This window comes from Tursiops truncatus, chromosome 16 (assembly GCF_011762595.2).
Source record: "Tursiops truncatus isolate mTurTru1 chromosome 16, mTurTru1.mat.Y, whole genome shotgun sequence".
Lineage (NCBI taxonomy): Eukaryota > Metazoa > Chordata > Mammalia > Artiodactyla > Delphinidae > Tursiops > Tursiops truncatus.
The window spans coordinates 71,561,648-71,581,589 of NC_047049.1; the positions used below are offsets into that span (position 1 = coordinate 71,561,648).

The following is a 19,942-nucleotide window of genomic DNA, read 5'->3' on the forward strand; positions in this document are numbered from 1 at the left end:
TGGGTGACAGATGTGTTCAGGTAGAGATATTTTTGTGTCCCTTCACCACCTATTTAAGTGCTCGATAAATATTTGTTTCTTGATTGAATGAATTTAAAAAATAGATAAATGCATAAGATGAATGGTAACATTTACAACCCAGTGGGCTATTAAGGTACAGTTCAAGATCAAAGGGGATGGGCTTTCTACATCAGATATCCCAATCCCAAATGGCTATGAGGTCCTTTCTTTTTTTTTAACATCTTTATTGGAGTATAACTGCTTTGCAATGGTGTGTTAGTTTCTGCTGTATAACAAAGTGAATCAGTTATACATATGTTCCCATATCTCTTCCCTCTTGTGTCTCCCTCCTTCCCACCCTCCCTATCCCACCCCTCTAGGTGGTCACAAAGCACCGAGCTGATCTCCCTGTGCTATGCGGCTGCTTCCCACTAGCTATCTGTTTTACTTTTGTTAGTGTATATATGTCCATGCCACTCTCTCACTTCATCCCAGCTTACCCTTCCCCCTCACCGTGTCCTCAAGTCTATTCTCTACGTCTGCATCTTTATTCCTGATCTGCCCCTAGGTTCTTCAGAAGCATTTTTTTTTTTTAGATTCCATATATATATGTGTCAGCATACAGTATTTGTTTTTCTCTTTCTGACTTACTTAACTCTGTATGACAGACTCTAGGTCCATCCACCTCCCTACAAATAATTCAATTTTGTTTCTTTTTATGGCTGAGTAATACTCCATTGTATATATGTGCCACATCTTCTTTATCCATTCATCTGTCGCTGGACACTTAGGTTGATTCCATGTCCTGGCTACTGTAAACAGAGCTGCAATGAACACTGTGGTACATGACTCTTTTTGAATTATGGCTTTCTCAGGGTATATGCCCAGTAGTGGGATTGCTGGGTCATATGGTAGTTCTATTTTTAGTTTTTTAAGGAACCTATGCAGTACTTTCTAATGAAGCAAAGACACACACACACACTCTCTCTCTCTCTCTCTCTCTCTCTCTCACACACACACACACACACACACACACACACACGACACTAGTTTAGAGGCAGATTATCAGCATTCAAGTCAAAAATCCAGTAACATATCTGCTAGGTAAAGTCATTGCAATCTGCCTCCATTTCCTTAAATTAGAGAATGATGTTCCTGGTTTTTTTCTTTGAAGACTGTGAAAGTAAGAAATGAAAAAAAAAAGAGGAAGGAAAAAGCTCTCTCTCTCTCAAAATGAATCGCAAAATATGCTGAGTATATTTTTATACTGCATCAATTTTTATTTGCAAAGCCTTTACTTTGAAAAATCAGACTGTGCATGTAGCACAGAAGTAATTTAATGCCATTACCCAGTTTTTGCTGAGAACCTCCACTCCTTCTAATCAATTTGTTCTGTCACATGATGCTACTGGCAATGCAAAAATGACCAATGCAATACATATCACTTCATAATTATAAAAAAGAATGTATTTTCTATAATTACTTTTCCAGGAACTATTAAATAAGGTGTTTTTTTTTTCTGTATTTATACCCAGTTCTCTTACCTGCTGTGCAGAATTCTATAATTTCACTCCATTCAGACACAACATAATCACCATCAACTTGTTTTGAGGCGGTCTGCACTGCTACTGTATACTCAGTTCTTGGGCTCAAAAACCAGTGTCCACGGACAGTCATCGGCAAGGGAACAGCTTTTGCCACCAGTTTTGTTGGAACATCCTAAGCAAGGAAGAAAGAAAAGTAGAAAGAAAGGAAGGGAGGGAGGAAGGAAATGAATTAATTTAGTAGTATAACTTGAATCAGTTGTAAACAATGTGGAGTAACTTATTAAATTCCTGGCTGATGACACAAGCTTCCTTTTTAAAGATATTTAGCAATTACTATGTTCAAATCTCTTATTCTTCAGATATAAAAATTAAGGCCCAATTTGATCAAGAGACATGCCAAGATCATACAGCTAAGCTAATGACATAAATGTACTTGGATTTGTTTTCTTGATTTCTAGTATAATGTTATTCTCTGTACACTCCTTAATATGCTCCTTAAAATGCAATATTCTAATACTAAATGATAAAACAATACAAAAAACAGAAACATGAAATAAAAATTCAACAGATTTAGCATTTTAAAATATTATATTTGTTTAATATATACTATGCAATAATTTTATCAGAGTAGCCCATTACTAAATATTTTATATGTCAAGGGACAGAATGTTTTTTAAATAAATATTTTTAAATGATTCTGTTTTACATACAAATGAGGTAACATTTGCTTTACTTGTATTCAAGTATGGAGCCTATGTGTCACAGAAAAGTTTAGGTATTTTTAAACAATGATTAATAAGGTGAATAAACCTGCTAGTTGAGTATTCATTATATTTCCAAAGATTAAGTATGGAATGAAGAAAGGGGGTCAAATCTTGACTCCTCACCATTTAATACTAAATATTTCAAAGCTAATTTAAGAAAGCAAATGTCAGCAAAGAGGATATCCAACACTAGAAGGAATAATTAAAATTGGAACATGGGAAAATAATGACATCAATCTTGTTCTCTCTGTCACACTTATCTGTGTGTATAAGCCTCACTTACCATTAGTATGTGTAATTACACATCTAGTAAAATGCATAATTTCCAGATAAGATAAGACAATTCTTCCAAAAGATTTGCCAAGTTAAAATTTATTATCAGTATTAAAATAAGATCAGTTTCACATCAGTGAAAATACTGAAACATAAGAAAGAATTCTTAAGCCAGATTACTGTTATCCTCTTTACAGCTACATCTGAAGGAATGTATGTATCAGAAAAGATATGTCATAAGCAGACAGGTAAGAGAATAAATATCAGAGAATTGTTACATGTCTAAAACACCTAAAGGTTAATTTTTATTCTCAAACCATAAAAGAAAATTGACCACATAAAGCAATTTTCGGCCCTTAGGTATTTTAACAAATATCCTACAGTCTATAAGCTGCCATGACATTCTTCATTTGGCAGTTATAGGGAAAAACGTGTGCTTCAGTGGAAAACTGTGAATTGACTACAGCACACTCTTCTGGCTATCTTCTGATTTTGTGGAATCTATTTTACAACTCTCTAATTTGTAGACTACTGATAACAATTCAGTTATTCTTGTCTAAGTACATGTAAGTGAATTTTGCCCAGTGGAAGTAAAATCCTCCTTGCCTGCCCTTGCTCTTCACCCACCCCATACCAGTTTTGCCTCCACTTAAACATTTATTTCAATATCCTGATCCATAAAAATGTCTTCTTCTGGATCATCCTTTGAATTGGCTGTAATACCTCATCAGTTACCTCATTAATGTGTTAAAGAAAATCTTTAACACATGTTAATTTTTATGTCTGTATGAGAGTCAAGATTTCAGCTTTCCCAGAAAAAAATGTATTTTACCCATATATTTGGCATTTCATTTTCTTACACAATTTCTTGAAGGAATAGGGCTTTTAAATGACATATAATTTTTATTCTTCCCAATGTCAAATATATCATATTAGTAATTAATAGAACCTTATTCCTTCTTTCAAAATGTCCTCATACTTAGAAAGCTTTAAGATACAAATGAATACAAGGATGTTTAGAATTTTACCTTGTGTTTAAATTTATTGGAGTTCTTGTTCTCTTTCTTATTGAGGTCAATGAAATAGTGTGTAATACGGTCTTTTGATTTTGAATCCATTTCCCATGAAATCTTGAATGAGTCACACGTAATGTTGCTTATTTTGATGTTATGTGGCACGGGAAGTTCTTCCATCTCTGCTATGCCACTGTCTTGTGATTTGTTTCCTGCAAGAAAACAATGCACAGATAATTTCTAACTAATGGATTTTTTCTAGTTTGCAAGACCATTAGCTGTGTACCTGTTTCTGAACTCACCTAATTACTAAATTTGAGATTTCATTTTGTTCATGAAGTAATTTGAGTGTTAATGATAGTAAAACTTATCATTACAAGATCATATTACCAACAAAATGCATAAATGAATTAGTCCTTACCACCTCTACGTTTTCAATTCCTTTTCCAATTTCTGCGTTCACAGAAATAAAAACAATAACACTGGTGATCCATCTTTCTAATCTATGAAAGATTAGCCTTACATGGTAGGTTCTGCTGAAAGGCCCCAAGCGACCATTTTTCTTACATGACCAATCGATTCTGCTCTAAAGTAATAATACTAGGTGTTTTAAGCCAGATGAAATCAGAAATGTTGATAATGAAATGAAACAATCCAGTCAAATGCAATGTTTCTTTTAAAAAAAATCTGAGGTATCAGTGAGTCAATAAAAATTACTCTCCCTTCCCCCTTTTGGAAATTTATATATAGAAATAGCATGTAATGTTTATGCTACGTACATAAATAATATCAAAGACCATTCTCTTAACAGTTACTATGTGAAGGATTACTCTAGGAATCTTTTTACCTGTTGTATCTTCCTAAATTTAATTTTGAATGCTGAAACAATAGATAAGGTTAAAAGAAAGAAAATGACTGCCATGTTGATGGATATCATTAAAATTTTGAAGAACGCATCTGACGTCTAGTTACTTTACAGACTATGTCCTACATTTCCAATTAGAGAAAATGTTATCACTTTGGCTAATATTATAGAGCAGAATATGATGGATGACAGGACAAAAAGAGAAAATATAGACTTGCCAAGTTTGTTTCATATGTAGGAAAGACATACTGAGTGAAATTTTACTCCACTTCTCCTTCCTATGTTCCCTTCCCCCAAGCCAACATAAAATTCAGTGCCCAAGAAAAAAAAGTGTAATTGTTATTTATGTTATAAAAGTTGTAGGTCATAAATCAGCTACATAATTTGTTCCTTAAAAGAATAAACAGGGACTTCCCTGGTGGCACAGTAGTTAAGAATCCGCCTGCCAATGCAGGGGACATGGGTTCGATCCCTGGTTCGGGAAGACCCCACATGCTGCGGAGCAACTAAGCCTGTGTGCCACAACTACTGAACTTGCACTCTAGAGCCCCTGAGCCACAACTACTGAGCCTGCGTGCCATAACTACTGAAGCCCACGCACCTAGAGCCCATACTCCGCAACAAGAGAAGCCACCGCAGTGAGAAGCCCGCACACCGCAGTGAACAGTAGCCCCTGATCGCCACAACTAGAGAAAGCCCGCGTGCAGCAACGAAGACTCAACAGAGCCAAAAATAAATAAATTAAAAAAAAAGAATAAACAAATCTTGATCGACAATAACTGAAAGGAACAACAATCAATGTAGCAACACCTTCCGCTTCCATATTAGCTTGTGCTCTCTGCCCCCATACTCCCATCTCAATTACTGATATAAATCTTTTGATATTCCCAGTCTTATTAAATCATTCACCTATGTTCTCTCATCCCAAGCTGTGTTGTGGCCAGAGGAACCCGATGACAGTCAAAGACTAATTTCGAAATAACTGAAGTTCTTTATTGTCATTTCTTGAACAATACTTTTAAAAATCCTTCTTTCTTCTCTCATGTACTCCCTCACACCCAGGCTTTCCCAGATTCCCACTCCATAAAACTCCCAGAAAAATTACTCCCTCACCCTTTTTTCCCTCCCCATCTGCCCTTGTAGAATCTCAAAATTGCTTCCTGCTAAAGCCTTTCAGAAGTCAAGTGTAGGGAAGAAACAAAGTGGAATCTCTTTAGTGGCCTTGGGAAAGGGAAAGGCAATAAATATACAAACAGTAATTTTTGTTCTATTTATAAAAGCTCACATTTTAATCTATTATTCTGACTGCAGTTATCTTTAAAATCTAAGCAACGTTAAATGAAAAACTTTCTGGACTAATAGCAGAAATTTCTGTAAAAATTATATGCATTATGAGGAGGAATCAAGATGCCTGAGGAGTAGGATGTGGAGCTCACCTCCTTCCACAAACACATCCGAAACACATCTTCAAGTGGAACAATTTGCACAGAACATCTACTGAACACTGGCAGAAGACCTCAGACTTCCGAAAGGGCAAGAAAACCTCCACATAAGGACAAAAGAAAAAAAAAAGAAAAAGGAGCTGGGATGGGACCTGTGCCCCAGGGAGGGAGTTGTGAAGGAGGAAAGGTTCTCACACCCTAGGAAGTCCCCTCACCGGCAGGGAGATCAGCCTGGACGAGGGGGAGCGTCAGAGCCTCTGAGGAGAGTGCAGCAACCAGTTTGCGGAAGGCAAAATGGAGTGACCTACTGCCACCCTGTGCTCCCTAGCCTGAGATGCTCATCCACTGGTATGGGTGGGGGCTGCGTGCTGAAGCTTGGGCTTCAGAGGTCAAACCCAGGGAGAGGAACAGCGTTGCCTGTGGGGAGACAGCCTGAAGAGGCTGGACTGTGGCAACTGAGGGTGTATTTGGAAGAACCTGGGCATGCCAGAGGGGCAAGTCACCATTACTGGGGGGTGCACGAGGACAGGGTGGGACTGCCATAGGAGCTTCTTTCCCTGTGTGCATGCTCTCAGGCAACAGAACACCAACTATATGAGCTCTTGGGGTGGGCATGAGCTGCTACCGTCATCGTGGGCTCCAGAAGTGGGCATGGGCTGCTACCAAAACTAGGGGACCTGTGCGCAGGCGCCAATTGCTGTCCCCACTGTCCTGGGGGTGAGTGGGCCCTGCCGCAGCTAGGAGACCTGGGAACAGAAGCTAGTTGCTGCCCCTGCCGTATGGGGAGCACGCACGGTGAGCAGGCACCAATCACTGCCCCTGCTGTCCTGGGAATGCGTGGGCCATAGCCACCACTGGGAGACCCAGGAGCAGGTGCCCACTGATGCCCCTGCTGTCCTGGGGGCACATAGCCAGTGCTGCCACTGAGAGACCCATGGTTGGGGGCGGACCACTGCCCCTGCCATACCAGGAGAGCATGCAAGGGCCGCTGCACCTATGCACCCCATATCAAGGGGATAATGGCCAGTACACACTGACGAAAGAGGCAGAAAGCATCCAAACTAAAAGTAGCCCCTCAATTCTGGACAAGATGGTGGAGTAGAAGAACTTGAGCTCACTTCCTCTTACAAAAACACCAAAATCACAACTAGCTGCTGAACGACCATCAACAAAAAAGACGAACCTACCAAAAAAAAAATTTTACACCCAAAGACAAAGAAGCCACAACGAGTCGGTAGAAGGGGCGCTTCCGTCATATAATCAAATCCCACCCTTTGGGTGAGAGACCCACAAATCGGAAAATAATTATATCCCAAAGGTTCTCCCACAGTAGTGATAGTTCTGAGCCCCAGGTCAGGCTTCATAGCCTGAGGGTCTGGCATCAGAAGGAGGAGCCTCGAGAGCATTTGGCTTTGAAGGCCAGCAGGGCTTGAGCGCAGGAGCTCCACAGGACTGGGGGAAATAGAAACTGCACTCTTGGAGGGTGCACACAAGATTTCACATACACTGGGACCCAGAACAAAGCAGTGACTCCACAGGAGCCTGGGCTAGACCACCCTGTGTGTTGTGGAGGGTCTCCTGGGGAGGTGTGGGTTGGCTGTGGTGCAGAGGAGGAGCAAGGAGACTGGAGGTGGAGGCCCCATAAAATACTGATTGGCACGAGCTCTCCGAGAGGTGGCCATTTGGGCACTGAGACCTGGCTCCACCCAACAGCCTGCAGGCTCCAGTGCTGGGATGCCTTAGGCCAAACCATCAGCGGACAGGCTGCCTAAAGTTGTACTGAGCTCACACCCACTTTAAACACACCCCTTGACATGGCCCTGTCAACCAGAGGGACAACACACAGTTCCACACACCAGTGGGCAGGCAGCAGTCCCTCCCTCCAGGAAACCTGCACAAGCCCCTGACCCAAACTCACCCACAAGGGTGCAAACACCAGAAGTAAGAGAAACTACGATCCTGCAGCCTGCGGAAAGGAGACCGCAAACACAGAAAAGTCAGACAAAACGAGACGGCAGAGGAGTATATTCCAGATGAAGGAACAAGATAAAAACCCAGAAGAACAAGTAAGTGAAGTGGAGTTAGGCAATCTTCCCCCAAAATAATTCAGCGTAAAGATGATCCAAGATCTTAGAAAAAGAATGGAGGCACAGATCGAGAAGACACAAGAAATGTTTAACAAGTCGTAGAAGATTTAAAGAACACTGATGAACAATACAATAACTGGAATGAAAAATACACTAGAAGGAATCTATAGTGGAATAAATGAGGCAGAAGAATGGGTAAGTGAGCAGTATCAGAGACCTCTTGGGCAGCATTAAATGCAATAAATTCACATTATATGGGTCCCAGAAGGAAAAGAGAAAGAGAAAGGTCCAAGAAATTATTTGAAGAGATTATAGCCAAAAACTTCCCTAATGTGGGAGAGGAAACATTCAGTCTCGAACGCATAGAGTCCCATGCAGGATAAACCCAAGTAGCAACAGGCCAAGACACATGTTAATCAAATTGACAAAAATTAAAGACAAAGAAAAAATATTAAAAGCAACGAGAAAGCACAAATAACATACAAGGGGTGGTGACTTCGCTTTGCTGTGCAGTACTACCGTTAGAGGCTCTAATTCCCTGAGACTTTAGAGTCTCAGGCCACTTGAGGCATGTGAGGCAAAATGGTTCTGGGCAAGAGGATCAGGTGGTGGCAATGGAGGGGCCACCGCCATCTCAGGATACCTGTAGGGAAAAAGCCTGAGGGGCCCTCTCAGTCGTTGGAGACTGCGCTTTCTTCCTTTGCCGGGCCCTGCCTACCGCGAAGATGAGTTCGGCCTGGGTCACTTCTTTCGAGAAGGAGCATATCTGGATGTATTTGCAGGCACTCAGCTTCGAGCCGGGCTCGGTGAGTATAGCCGGTGGAAAGATCGTGTCGCACACGCACCTCGGAGTGAACACGTTTGACAAATTGAACAGTGATGCCTTTCAGATAGCTTCTTATTTTTTGTTTCAAACCCTTGACCAGTCTCTCACTAAAGAAGTTTTCAAACTTTGTTGGCCTCCATTTGACCAAAAATGTGATACTGAATTCCGAAAACATTGCTGTGAATGGTTAAAAAAGATTTCTGCTGAACGTGGAAGTAGCTTTCTTCAGGTTGTTGGTTCACTATTTCTTTCTCCTGGTGGTCCTAAGTTTATTCATCTGATGTATCACTTTGCAAGTTTTGTTGCAATAAATTATATAAAAACCCATTCTAAAAATTCTTCTATACATTTTTAGAGATATTTAACGTAAAGCCACAAGATTTGTGCAAGTGCATTGCCAGATGCCATGTAGCACATAACGGAGTTTTACAAATTTTGCAAAGAGAAGAGTGTTACCCGAAAATGCACAACTGTCAGTTAAACAAATACGAAATACGAGATCAGAATGTATAGGACAGCAAAACCAAATTAAAAAAATGGGGCTTCCCTGGTGGCGCAGTGGTTGAGAGTTTGCCTGCCGATATAGGGGACACGGGTTCGTGCCCCGGTCCAGGAAGATCCCACATGCCGCGGAGCGGCTGGGCCTGTGAGCCATGGCCGCTGAGCCCGCGCGTCCGGAGCCTGTGCTCTGCAATGGCAGAGGCCACAATAGTAAGGCCCGCGTACAGCAAAAAAAAAAAAAAAAAAAAAAAAAAAAAATGGAACCCTATGATGACCAAATTAATATACAAGAGAAAATTCAAAAGGTTCGGTCTTTGTGGGCTTCAGTGAATGAAACACTCACGGCTTTGGAAAAAGAGAAGTTGTTAGTTCAGTCCTTACAACCAATATACTTTAGATGGAACTAATGTTGCTATCAATATTCCAAGGCTCTTACTTGACAAAATTGAGAAACAAATGTGTCAGCTGCACATAGGAAATGTTTAAGAGGCTGGAAAATTGAATCTCTTAACAGTTATTCAGTTATTAAATGAAATCTTGAAAGTAGTGAAATATGAACATTGTCAGGCTAACCAAGCAAGACTGGCAATAGACCTTCACTTCCTTGAAAAAGAGACCAAATTTCAGAGAGAAAGACTCATTTGCCTGAAGAGAAAGTTGTTTCAGATTGCCTCAAGTGTGTGCTTCAGAAACCTGTGCTGACCAGTTGCATAGGTGAACCAACAAAACAAAATCTGTCAGATTTGTTAAATAAGGACATAATTTGTAAGCAAGATTTCGAATGTACAGCTTTACAGAACAAGCTTTTAGAAACTAGCCAAATAGAGACATTCTCCCCTGCTGTAGGCAATAGGAGAAATGTCATAGGTAGCAGTGAAGAAGAGTATATTAAAATATCAGACCACTCGAAAGCTTCTTACAAAGATCTTTCCATGCATAAAAGTATGTTATGGAATTCTTTTCAGATATCAAGTGGAATTAGTTCCAGTTTTAAAGGTAGTGATTTTGGCATATTACATGAAACTCTTCCAAAAGAAGTTGGTCACTTAAGTCTTAATAGCTCCAGTAGTACAGAGGCCAATTTTAAACTGGAACCAAATAGTCCTATGCACAGTGGCATTTTCCCAGAAGGTGTTGTGGGAGGAAGACAGAATACTCCAGAATCAGACTTTAATTTACAGGCTACTTGCAGTGGATATGAAGCTCTGAAGAAATCTCTGTCCAAGCAAAGGGAAGAAATTTGCCTCTCTAATCCTGAAACACTTGAAAGACACAAACCAGAATTGAGCCTTACTTCCCAATACATGCAAACTGATGATATGCTTAACTTTTTGGGCACTCATGATTTGCACATTGACTATACAAAACCATCTTCATGCATGTCCCTTGGTGAAAGAAAACAGTCTCTTTCACCACTAATTAGGTTTTCTCCAGTGGAACAAAGATTGAGAACCACAATACCATGTAGTCTTGGAGAACTTCTACCTAATTTAACAGTCAATTTTGCTGAAGAAGGAATCTTGAATAAGAGTCTTGATGCAAAAGAATCTCCATCTGACTTGAAAGATGAAGCAGTAGCCCAGTCAATTTTACTACGATGAACTTAAGTTGAAGCAATGTCACAGGATAAAAACTGATTTGTAATTTAAATACACATTGGAAGTGTAACTGTTTTTCAAGGTCTAAAAAAGTCCTAAATAATGCTTTTTAGCCCTCTCTACTGATTTTAGGTAAGGAGAGTATGTTTGGATTTTCTCTTTCTGTATAGATATGGGGTTGAAATGTGAAGTATTTGGAAAGCAAACAAGTTATGAGAAGCCATTTTGGTTTCTTGCATAATCTTGTAAGCATGAAGTAAATAGCAAAGTATTAGGTTAACTAATTCATTATGTTCTAATTTCAGATAATTAATATAAGGATGAGTAGTTTTTGATGTGTTTTATTAAGTGGATAACTTAATAGCCATTGGATATACTGATCTTTCTTTTTAGGGAAATAAACAACATTTATTGTTTCTTTTTAGAACATTCTGGTACTAAACAAAAAAAGTGAGGAAAGTAATGCTTTGGGGTATATAATCAAAATGACAATATTTAAGTTTGGGAAAGCTCTAAAGAGGCTTAATGATTATTCAGGTAGGTTGATCCTGAAAAATGATGTTTGATGGAATAAAGTGCATGTGATGATAGTGAAGACTGGAGCAGGATGAATTTAGAAAAAAGGAAAAAGGTGGAAGATGACTAGATACTTTTGAGGGACACTATAAATCTATTCAGTGGGTTGTATAGCAGTTTTATATTTAGTCTAATTTAGACTTTGAGAATTTAACTCTAGTTTTTTTTTTAACAGAAAAAATGTAAATTAAAAAATTAGTCTGTGTTTGTTTTTTTTTTTGGAGGGCCACTGTTTTGGGGGAAGGGAGCTCATTTTTTCTTTAATTTTTTAATTAAAAAATTTTTTGTTGGAGTATGGTTACTTTGCAATGTTGTGTTAGTTTCTGCTGCACAGTGAAGTGAACCTGCCATAATCATACACACATCCCCTCCCTCTTGGGCCTCCCTCCCTCCCACCCCCCATTCCTCCCAACTGGGCCATCACAGAGTGCTGAGCTGAGCTCCCTGTGCTATATAGCAGGTTAAGGGAGCTAATTTTTTTATTTTTTTTTAAATAGTGATCTTGGGGTCTTATTTATTTATTTTTATTTAATTTATTTTTGGCTGTGTTGGGTCTTCGTTTCTGTGCGAGGGCTTTCTCTAGTTATGGCAAGCGGGGGCCACTCTTCATCGCGGTGCGCAGGCCTCTCACTATCGCGGCCCCTCTTGTTGCGGAGCACAGGCTCCAGATGCGCAGGCTCAGTAGTTGTGGCTCATGGGCCTAGTTGCTCCGCGGCATGTGGGATCTTCCCAGACCAGGGCTCGAACCCATGTCCCCTGCATTAGCAGGCAGATTCTCAACCACTGCGCCACCAGGGAAGCCCAAGGGAGCTAATTTTGATAGTTACTTTCCTCCTCAAAAACCATCAGGTCCCCACTGCCTACAGAACAGCTTCAAATTTACTTGAGAAAATTGAATTTGGGGTTAAATAACTTGTTCAGTGTTACACAGCTAAGTCAGTGGTGAAGCTAGGATTTGACCCTATTTTCCTTCCTTGATATACCAACAAGACCTCCTAGAAGTAACTAAAGGGCCAGGATGTAGGATATGGCTGCAAGAGTGGGCCTTCTGTACTCTAAATGGGAGTCAGATGTGAGGCCTCTTGTACAGTGTCCTGCCCCATGTAGTCAGACCCCCCTGGCCAAGAAACGGGCTTGTCTTTAGCATCCAAGTGAATACATGCCATTGCCCTCTGTGAACCAGGAGGTTAAGCACACTCTGGAAGGGTGATAGCACCTACAGCACCCCTGTGTCTAGCCTCAACTCTTAACCATCACAGCCTTGTCCAATTTGCCAAGAAACTGGCAAAAAGAGGAGAAAAGTTTTAGGGAAGAGTTCTGGAAGTGGATGGGCTTAATAGTTCATCTTCTCTCACTCATTTTGGCTTACTTTCTCTCTGTTGCTTGTTTGATCCAAGTTTGAAGGCCAGTCTTTTTTTGTGTGAGAAAAGACAGAAGAAAACCACAAATAACTACCTTCTTTGCAGTGGAAAAGAAAGAGAAAGAGAAAAGCTTCTCCTAAGGTGCCATATTCTTTTATTAGTTAAAAGAACAAATAGGGACTCTGTAAGTCTACTGGGAAACTATCCTTTAGTCTTAAGAAACCTAGTATCGGTAAATCCAAAATTAACACGTTAAGGAGAAGGTAGAGCTATCATATTAGCATCTACAAAGTGCCAGAACTATTCCTGGATACTTAATAATACATATCATTTAATTCTTACACCTCTGTAAGACAGTGATATTGTACCTATATTACAGGTACTGATACCAAAGCTAGGGAGCTTAAATGACTTGTCTAAGATGGACTCGAGGAATTACCTGGGATACATCTTAAAAAAACGTATATTCTGTAGGTCTAGATTAGAAATCTGCATTTTAAATAGCTTCCCTGGTAATTCTTTGGCTCAATAAAAAGCTTGAGAGCCACTGCTAGGAGATACAGATTCACATTTAGCCCTGGGGTATCTTCAAGAAGCCAGGTACACTATTACATACATACTGCTTTAGAGATTTTAGCTCTGTGATGAGGAAGCTGAAGTTCACCCATAAGTGTGGGCCCTGAATTATTGAGAATCAAATGATCAAAATATCTTTGGATATTAATGGATTTACAAAAAACCACACTGCTGTTAAGTGAGTCATACCTGTGATAGGCTGAGAGGAAGAGAAGAAAAAAGACCTACAAAAACAATCCCAAAACAATTAACAAAATGGCAATAAGATCATACAAATCGATAACTGCCTTAAAGGTAAATGGATTATTAGGCTCCAACCAAAAGACACAGACTGGCTGAATAGATTTTAAAAAAACAAGACTTGTATATATACTGTCTACAAGAGACCCACTTCAGACCTAGGGACACATACAGACTGAAAGTGAGGGGATGGAAAAAGGTATTCTATGAAAATGGAAATCAAAGAAAGCTGGAGTAGCAATACTCGTATCAGACAAAATAGACTTTAAAATAAAGACTGTTACAAGAGACAAGGAAGCACACTACATAATGATCAAGGGATCAATCTAGAAAGAAAATGATACAATTGTAAATATATATGCACCCAACACAGGAGCACCTCTATATGTAAGGCAAATGCTAATGGCCATAAAAGGGGAAATCGACAGTAACACAATAATACTGGGGGACTTTAACACCCCACTTACAACAGTGGACAGATCATCCAAACAGAAAATTAATAAGGAAACACAAGCCTTAAATGACACATTAGACCAGACAGAGTTAATTGATATTTATAGGATATTCCATCCAAAAGCAGCAGATTACACTTTCTTCTCAAATGCACATGGAATATTCTCCAGGATAGATCACATCTTGGGTCCCAAATCAAGGCTCGATAAATTTAAGAAAATTGAAATCATTTCAAGCATGTTTTCTGACCACAACACTATGAGAGTAGAAATCAATTACAGAAAATAAAATGTAAAAAACACAAACATCTGGAGACTAAACAATATGTTACTAAACAACCAATGGATCACTGAAGAAATCAAAGAAATCAAAAAAAAAAAAAAAACCTAGAGACAAATGACAATGAAAACACGATGATCCAAAACCTATGTGACACACCAAAAGCAGTACTAAAAGGGAAGTTTATAGCAATACAATCTTACCTCAAGAAACAAGAAAAATCTCATATCATTGAAACTAAAAGCTGGTTCTTTGAGAAGATAAAAAAAATTGATAAGCCTTTAGCCAGACTCATCAAGAAAAAAAGGGAGAGGGATCAAATCAACAAAATTAGAATAGAAAAAGGATAAGTTACAACGGACACCACAGAAATACAAAGGATCATAAGAGACTACTACAACTATACGCCAATAAAATGGACAACCTAGAAGAAATGGACACATTCTTAGAAACGTACAACCTTCCAAGACTGAACCAGGAAGAAATAGAAAATATGAACGGACCAATCACAAGTTCTGAAATTGAAACTGTGATTAAAAATCCAACAAACAAAAGTCCAGGACCAGATAACTTCACAGGCAAATTCTATCAACCATTACAGAAGAGTTAACACCTACTCTTCTGAAACTCTTCCAAAAAATTGCAGAGAAAGGAACACTCCCAACCTCATTCTACGAGGCCACCATCACCCTGATACCAAAACCAGACAAAGATACCACAAAAAAAGAAAATTACAGGCCAATATCACAGATGAACACAGATGCAAAAATCCTCAACAAAATACTAGCAAACTGAATCCAACAATGCATTAAAAGGATCATACACCATTATCAAGTGGGATTTATCCCAGGGATGCAAGGATTTTTCAATATCCACAAAAATCAGTATGATATATCACATCAACAAACTGAAGAATAAAAATCATATAATTATCTCAATAGATGCAGAAAATACTTTGACAAAATTCAACACCCGATTATGATAAAAGCTCCCCAGAACGTGGGCACAGAGGGAACATACCTCAACATAATAAAGGCCATATATGACAAACCCACAGCAAACATCACTGTCAATGGTGAAAAACTGAAAGCATTTCCTTTAAGATCAGGAATGAGACAAGGATGTCCACTCTTGTCACTATTATTCAACATAGTTTGGAAATCCTAGCCATGGCAATGAGAGAAGAAAAAGAAATAAAAGGAATCCAAATGGGAAAGGAAGAAGTAAAACTGTCACTGTTTGCAGATGAACTGATACTATGCATAGAAAATCCTAAAGATGCTACCAGAAAACTACTAGAGCTTATCAATGAATTTGGTAAAGTTGCAGGATACAAAATTAATACACAGAAATCTCTTGCATTCCTATACACTAACAATGAAAGATCAGAAAGGGAAATCAAGGAAACAATCCCATTTACCATCACATCAAAAAGAATAAAATACCTAGGAATAAAGCTATCCAAGGAGGCAAAAGACCTGTACTCAGAAAACTATAAGATATTGATGAAAGAAACTGAAGATGACACAAATAGATGGAGAGATATACCATGTTCTTGGATTGGAAGAATCAATATTGTGAAAATGACTATACTACCCAAAGCAATCTACAGATTCAATGCAATCCCTATCAGATTAACAATGGCATTTTTCACAGAACTAGAACAAAAAAATTTTTTAATTTGTATGGAAACATAAAAGACCCCAAATAGCCAAAGCAATCTTGAGAAAGAAAAACGGAGCTGGAGGAATCAGGCTCCCTGATTTGAAACTATACTACAAAGCTACAGTCATCAAAACAGTATGGTACAAACACAGAAATACAGATCAATGGAACAGGATAGGAAGCCCAGAGGTAAACCCACGCACCTATCGTCACCTAATTTATGACAAAGGAGGCAAGAATATACAATGAAGAAAAGACAACCTCTTCAATAAGTGGTGCTGGGAAAACTGGACAGCTACATGTAAATGAATGAAATTAGAACACTCCCTGACACCTTACACAAGCATAAACTCAAAATGGATTAAAGACCCAAATGTAAGGCTGGGTACTATAAAACCCTTAGAGGAAAACATAGGCAGAACACTCTATGACATAAATTGCAGCAATATCTTTTTTGACCCACCTCCTAGGGTAATGAAAGTAAAAACAAAGATAAACAAATGCAACCTAATTAAACTGAAAATCTTTTACACAGCAAAGGAAACCATAAGCAAAATGAAAAGACAACCCTCAGATGGAAGAAAATATTTGCAAATGAAGCAACTGACAAGGGATTAATTTCCAAATTATACAAACAGCTTATGCAGCTCAATATCAAAAAAACAAACAACCCAATCAAAACAACAACCAAAAAAAGACATACAGATGGCCAAGAGGCACATAAAAAGATGCTCAACAACACTAATTATCAGAGGAATGCAAATCAAAACTATAATGTTGTATCACCTCACACCAGTCAGAATGGCCATCATCAAAAAGTATATAAACAATAAATGCTGGAGAGGGTGTGAAGAAAAGGGAAACCTTCTACACTTTGGGTGAGAATGTAAATTGGTACAGCCACTATGGAGAACAGTATGGAGGTTCCTTAAGAAACTAAAAATAGAGGGACTTCCCTGGTGGTCCTGTGGTAAGACTCCGCACTCCCAACGCAGGGGGCCCAGGTTCAATCTCTGGTCAGGGAACTAGATCCCACATGCCGCAGCTAAGAGTTCACATGCCGCAACTAAAGATTCTGCATGCCGCAATTAAAAAAACAAAGAAAAAAAACCCAAAAAAGATCCCGCATGCACAACAAAGATCCTGCACATTGCAACAAATATCCCGTGTGCTGCAACTAAGACCCCATGCAGCCAAATAAATAAATAAAATAAAGATTTTTAAAAAACCCTAAGGCTTCCCTGGTGGCGCAGTGGTTGAGAATATGCCTGCTAATGCAGGGGACACGGGTTCGAGCCCTGGTCTGGGAGGATCCCACATGCTGCGGAGCAACTAGGCCCGTAAGCCACAACTACTGAGCCTGCGCATCTGGAGCCTGTGCTCCGCAACAAGAGAGGCCGCGATAGTGAGAGGCCCGCACGCCGCGATGAAGAGTGGCCCCTGCTTGCCACAACTAGAGAAAGCCCTAGCACATAAGTGAAGACCCAACACAGCCAAAACAAAAACAAAAACAAAACCTAAAAATAGGGCTACCATATGATCTAGCAATCCCACTCCTGGGCATATATCTGGAGAAAATCATGCTTCGAAAAGATAAATGCACCCCAATGTTCATTGCAACACTATTTACAATAGCCAAGACATGGAAGCAACCTAAATGTCCACTGACAGAGGAATGACTAAAGAAGATATGGTACATACATTCAACGGAATATTACTCAGAAATAAAAAAGAATGAAATAATTCCATTTGCAGCAACATGGATGAACCTAGAGATTACCATACTATGTGAAGTAAGTCAGAGAAAGACAAATATCATATGATATCACTTATACATGGAAACTAATTCAAAAAATGATACAAATGAACTTATTTACAAAATAGAGACTCACAGACTTAGAAAACAAACTTATGGTTACCAAAGGGGAAAGGTGGTAGGGAGGCATATGTATGGAGGTTGTGATTAACATTTACACACTACTATGGATAAAACAGATAATGAACAAGGACCTACTGCATAGCACAGGGAACTCTACTCAAATATTCTGAAATAGCCTATATGGGAAAAGAATCTGAAAAAGAATCGATATATGTATATGTATAACTGACTCACTTAGCTCTATTCCTGAAACTAACATAACATTGTAAATCAACTATACTCCAATATAAAATAAAAATTAAATTTAAAAAAGGAATCGTATGCATTATGACTGTCTACATAATTTCAAACAATGTGAAAAAATTGTTTTTTAAGAAAAAAATAAAGCTATTTAGCATTTGACCCAATTTAATGACAATACTTCAATATACTGACAGTAACTAAAATACTATATTTTGCCATTTAAACTTCCAGCATGTTATCTTTTCAACCTTAAAGTTATAAACAATTATTTTCTAGAATACTTTGTTTTACATGGTTTCTCTTCTACTTATTAAAACTTGATTAAAATTTTGTTACCTTTATTGAAAGGAGGAAACTTCTGCTCATATTTTGCTATTCAGAACAATATAAAGCTCAAACCTATAAAGGATATGCTATATCAAGAACCCTCATTTTCAAGCTACTTATCATAATCCCAGTTCTTTACAAACCTACTTAGCCTCTATGCAGCTTTCTTACTTAGGAAGAAAAAGATAAGAATTTAATTTAATAATTCCTACCAGTTTACATGTAACTTGCTTCCTACTCATGCTGTGTGAATCAATTTTTAACTGAGATTTTGAGATAAGTGACAGAAGACAATGATTCTGTCTTTAAAACCGGTGAAACAACAGTGATCCACATGTTGTTAATATTCAATAACCAGCCAATACTATCTTAGATCTATACGATCAAGTGTACTTCCAAATGCAGCTTCCCTTTTTTAGTAAGACTTCATCTTAAAGGTAATTCTAGCTACATTTCTCTACTTTACACACCAAATAATTCTAATAACTCTGGCTGTGCTGCTCACTGGTAATACTGAATGGAGAACAAATAAGTGGCACTTTCTATCCATCCAAAAGATGAAAACTGCTTTTTCAGAACAAACATTTCAAAAGCACTTTTTCAACAACAGCAATTATTAAAATGTAAACTGAAAACATAGCCAAATTATACTGATATATTTTATATGTTCGGCTCTTCTCTCAATGAACTTAAGTTGTCTTGCAAAAAATGATCAGATATTAAAAAAAAGATTTATTGAAATATAATTCACATACCATACAGCCATTCGTTTTAAGTGTACAAGTCAATGGCTTTTAGTAGATTCAGAATTGTGCATCCGCCCCACAATCAATCACAGAACATCTTTTTTTTTTTAATAGCAGAATAAACCCTACACACCTTAGTTATCACTCTCCAAGCCCAACCTCTCCATGTCCCCTCTTCCCTCAACTACTAATCAGTTTCCTGTCTCTGGATTTGCCTATACTGGGTATTTCATTTAAATGGTATCATGTAGTAAGTAGTCCTTTGTGATTGGCTTCTTTCACTTAGCATAATATTTTCAAGGTTCATCCATGTTGTAAAAAGACTTTATTCCTTTTTATTGCTGAATAATATCTCATTGTATGGATATACCAGCTTTTGTTTATTTACTTGTCAGCTGATGGACATTTGATTTGTTACTACTTTTTGGCTATCATATATAGTGTTACTATGAACATTCATGTACAAGTTTTTTTTTTAATAAATTTATCTATTTATCTATCTATCTATCTATTTTTGGCTGCATTGGGTCTTCGTTGCTGTGTGGACTTTCCCTAGTTGTGGCATGCAGGGACTACTCTTCATTGCAGTGCAAGGGCTTCTCATTGCGGTGGCTCCTCTTGTTGCAGAGCACGGGCTCTAGGCATGCAGGCTTCAGTAGTTGTGGTACACGGGCTCAGTAG

The 19,942-nt window shown here is 38.6% G+C and overlaps 1 protein-coding gene and 1 pseudogene across 2 annotated transcripts in view; one reads left to right on the plus strand and one right to left on the minus strand.

Annotated features, from left to right (window-relative positions):
* Window positions 1-19,942, minus strand: part of PHYHIPL (phytanoyl-CoA 2-hydroxylase interacting protein like) — a 97,220-nt gene that overhangs the window by 9,549 nt on the left and 67,729 nt on the right. For both annotated transcript variants that reach the window (XM_004314570.4, XM_073793582.1), the window contains exons 2-3: window positions 3,613-3,809; window positions 1,545-1,719 (exon numbers count right to left, since the gene is read on the minus strand). In XM_004314570.4, coding sequence (XP_004314618.2) covers window positions 1,545-1,719; window positions 3,613-3,809 — 372 coding nt within the window. The remainder of the gene's footprint in view (window positions 1-1,544; window positions 1,720-3,612; window positions 3,810-19,942) is intronic.
* LOC101334704 (HAUS augmin-like complex subunit 6 pseudogene) lies at window positions 7,089-19,762 on the plus strand (annotated as a pseudogene).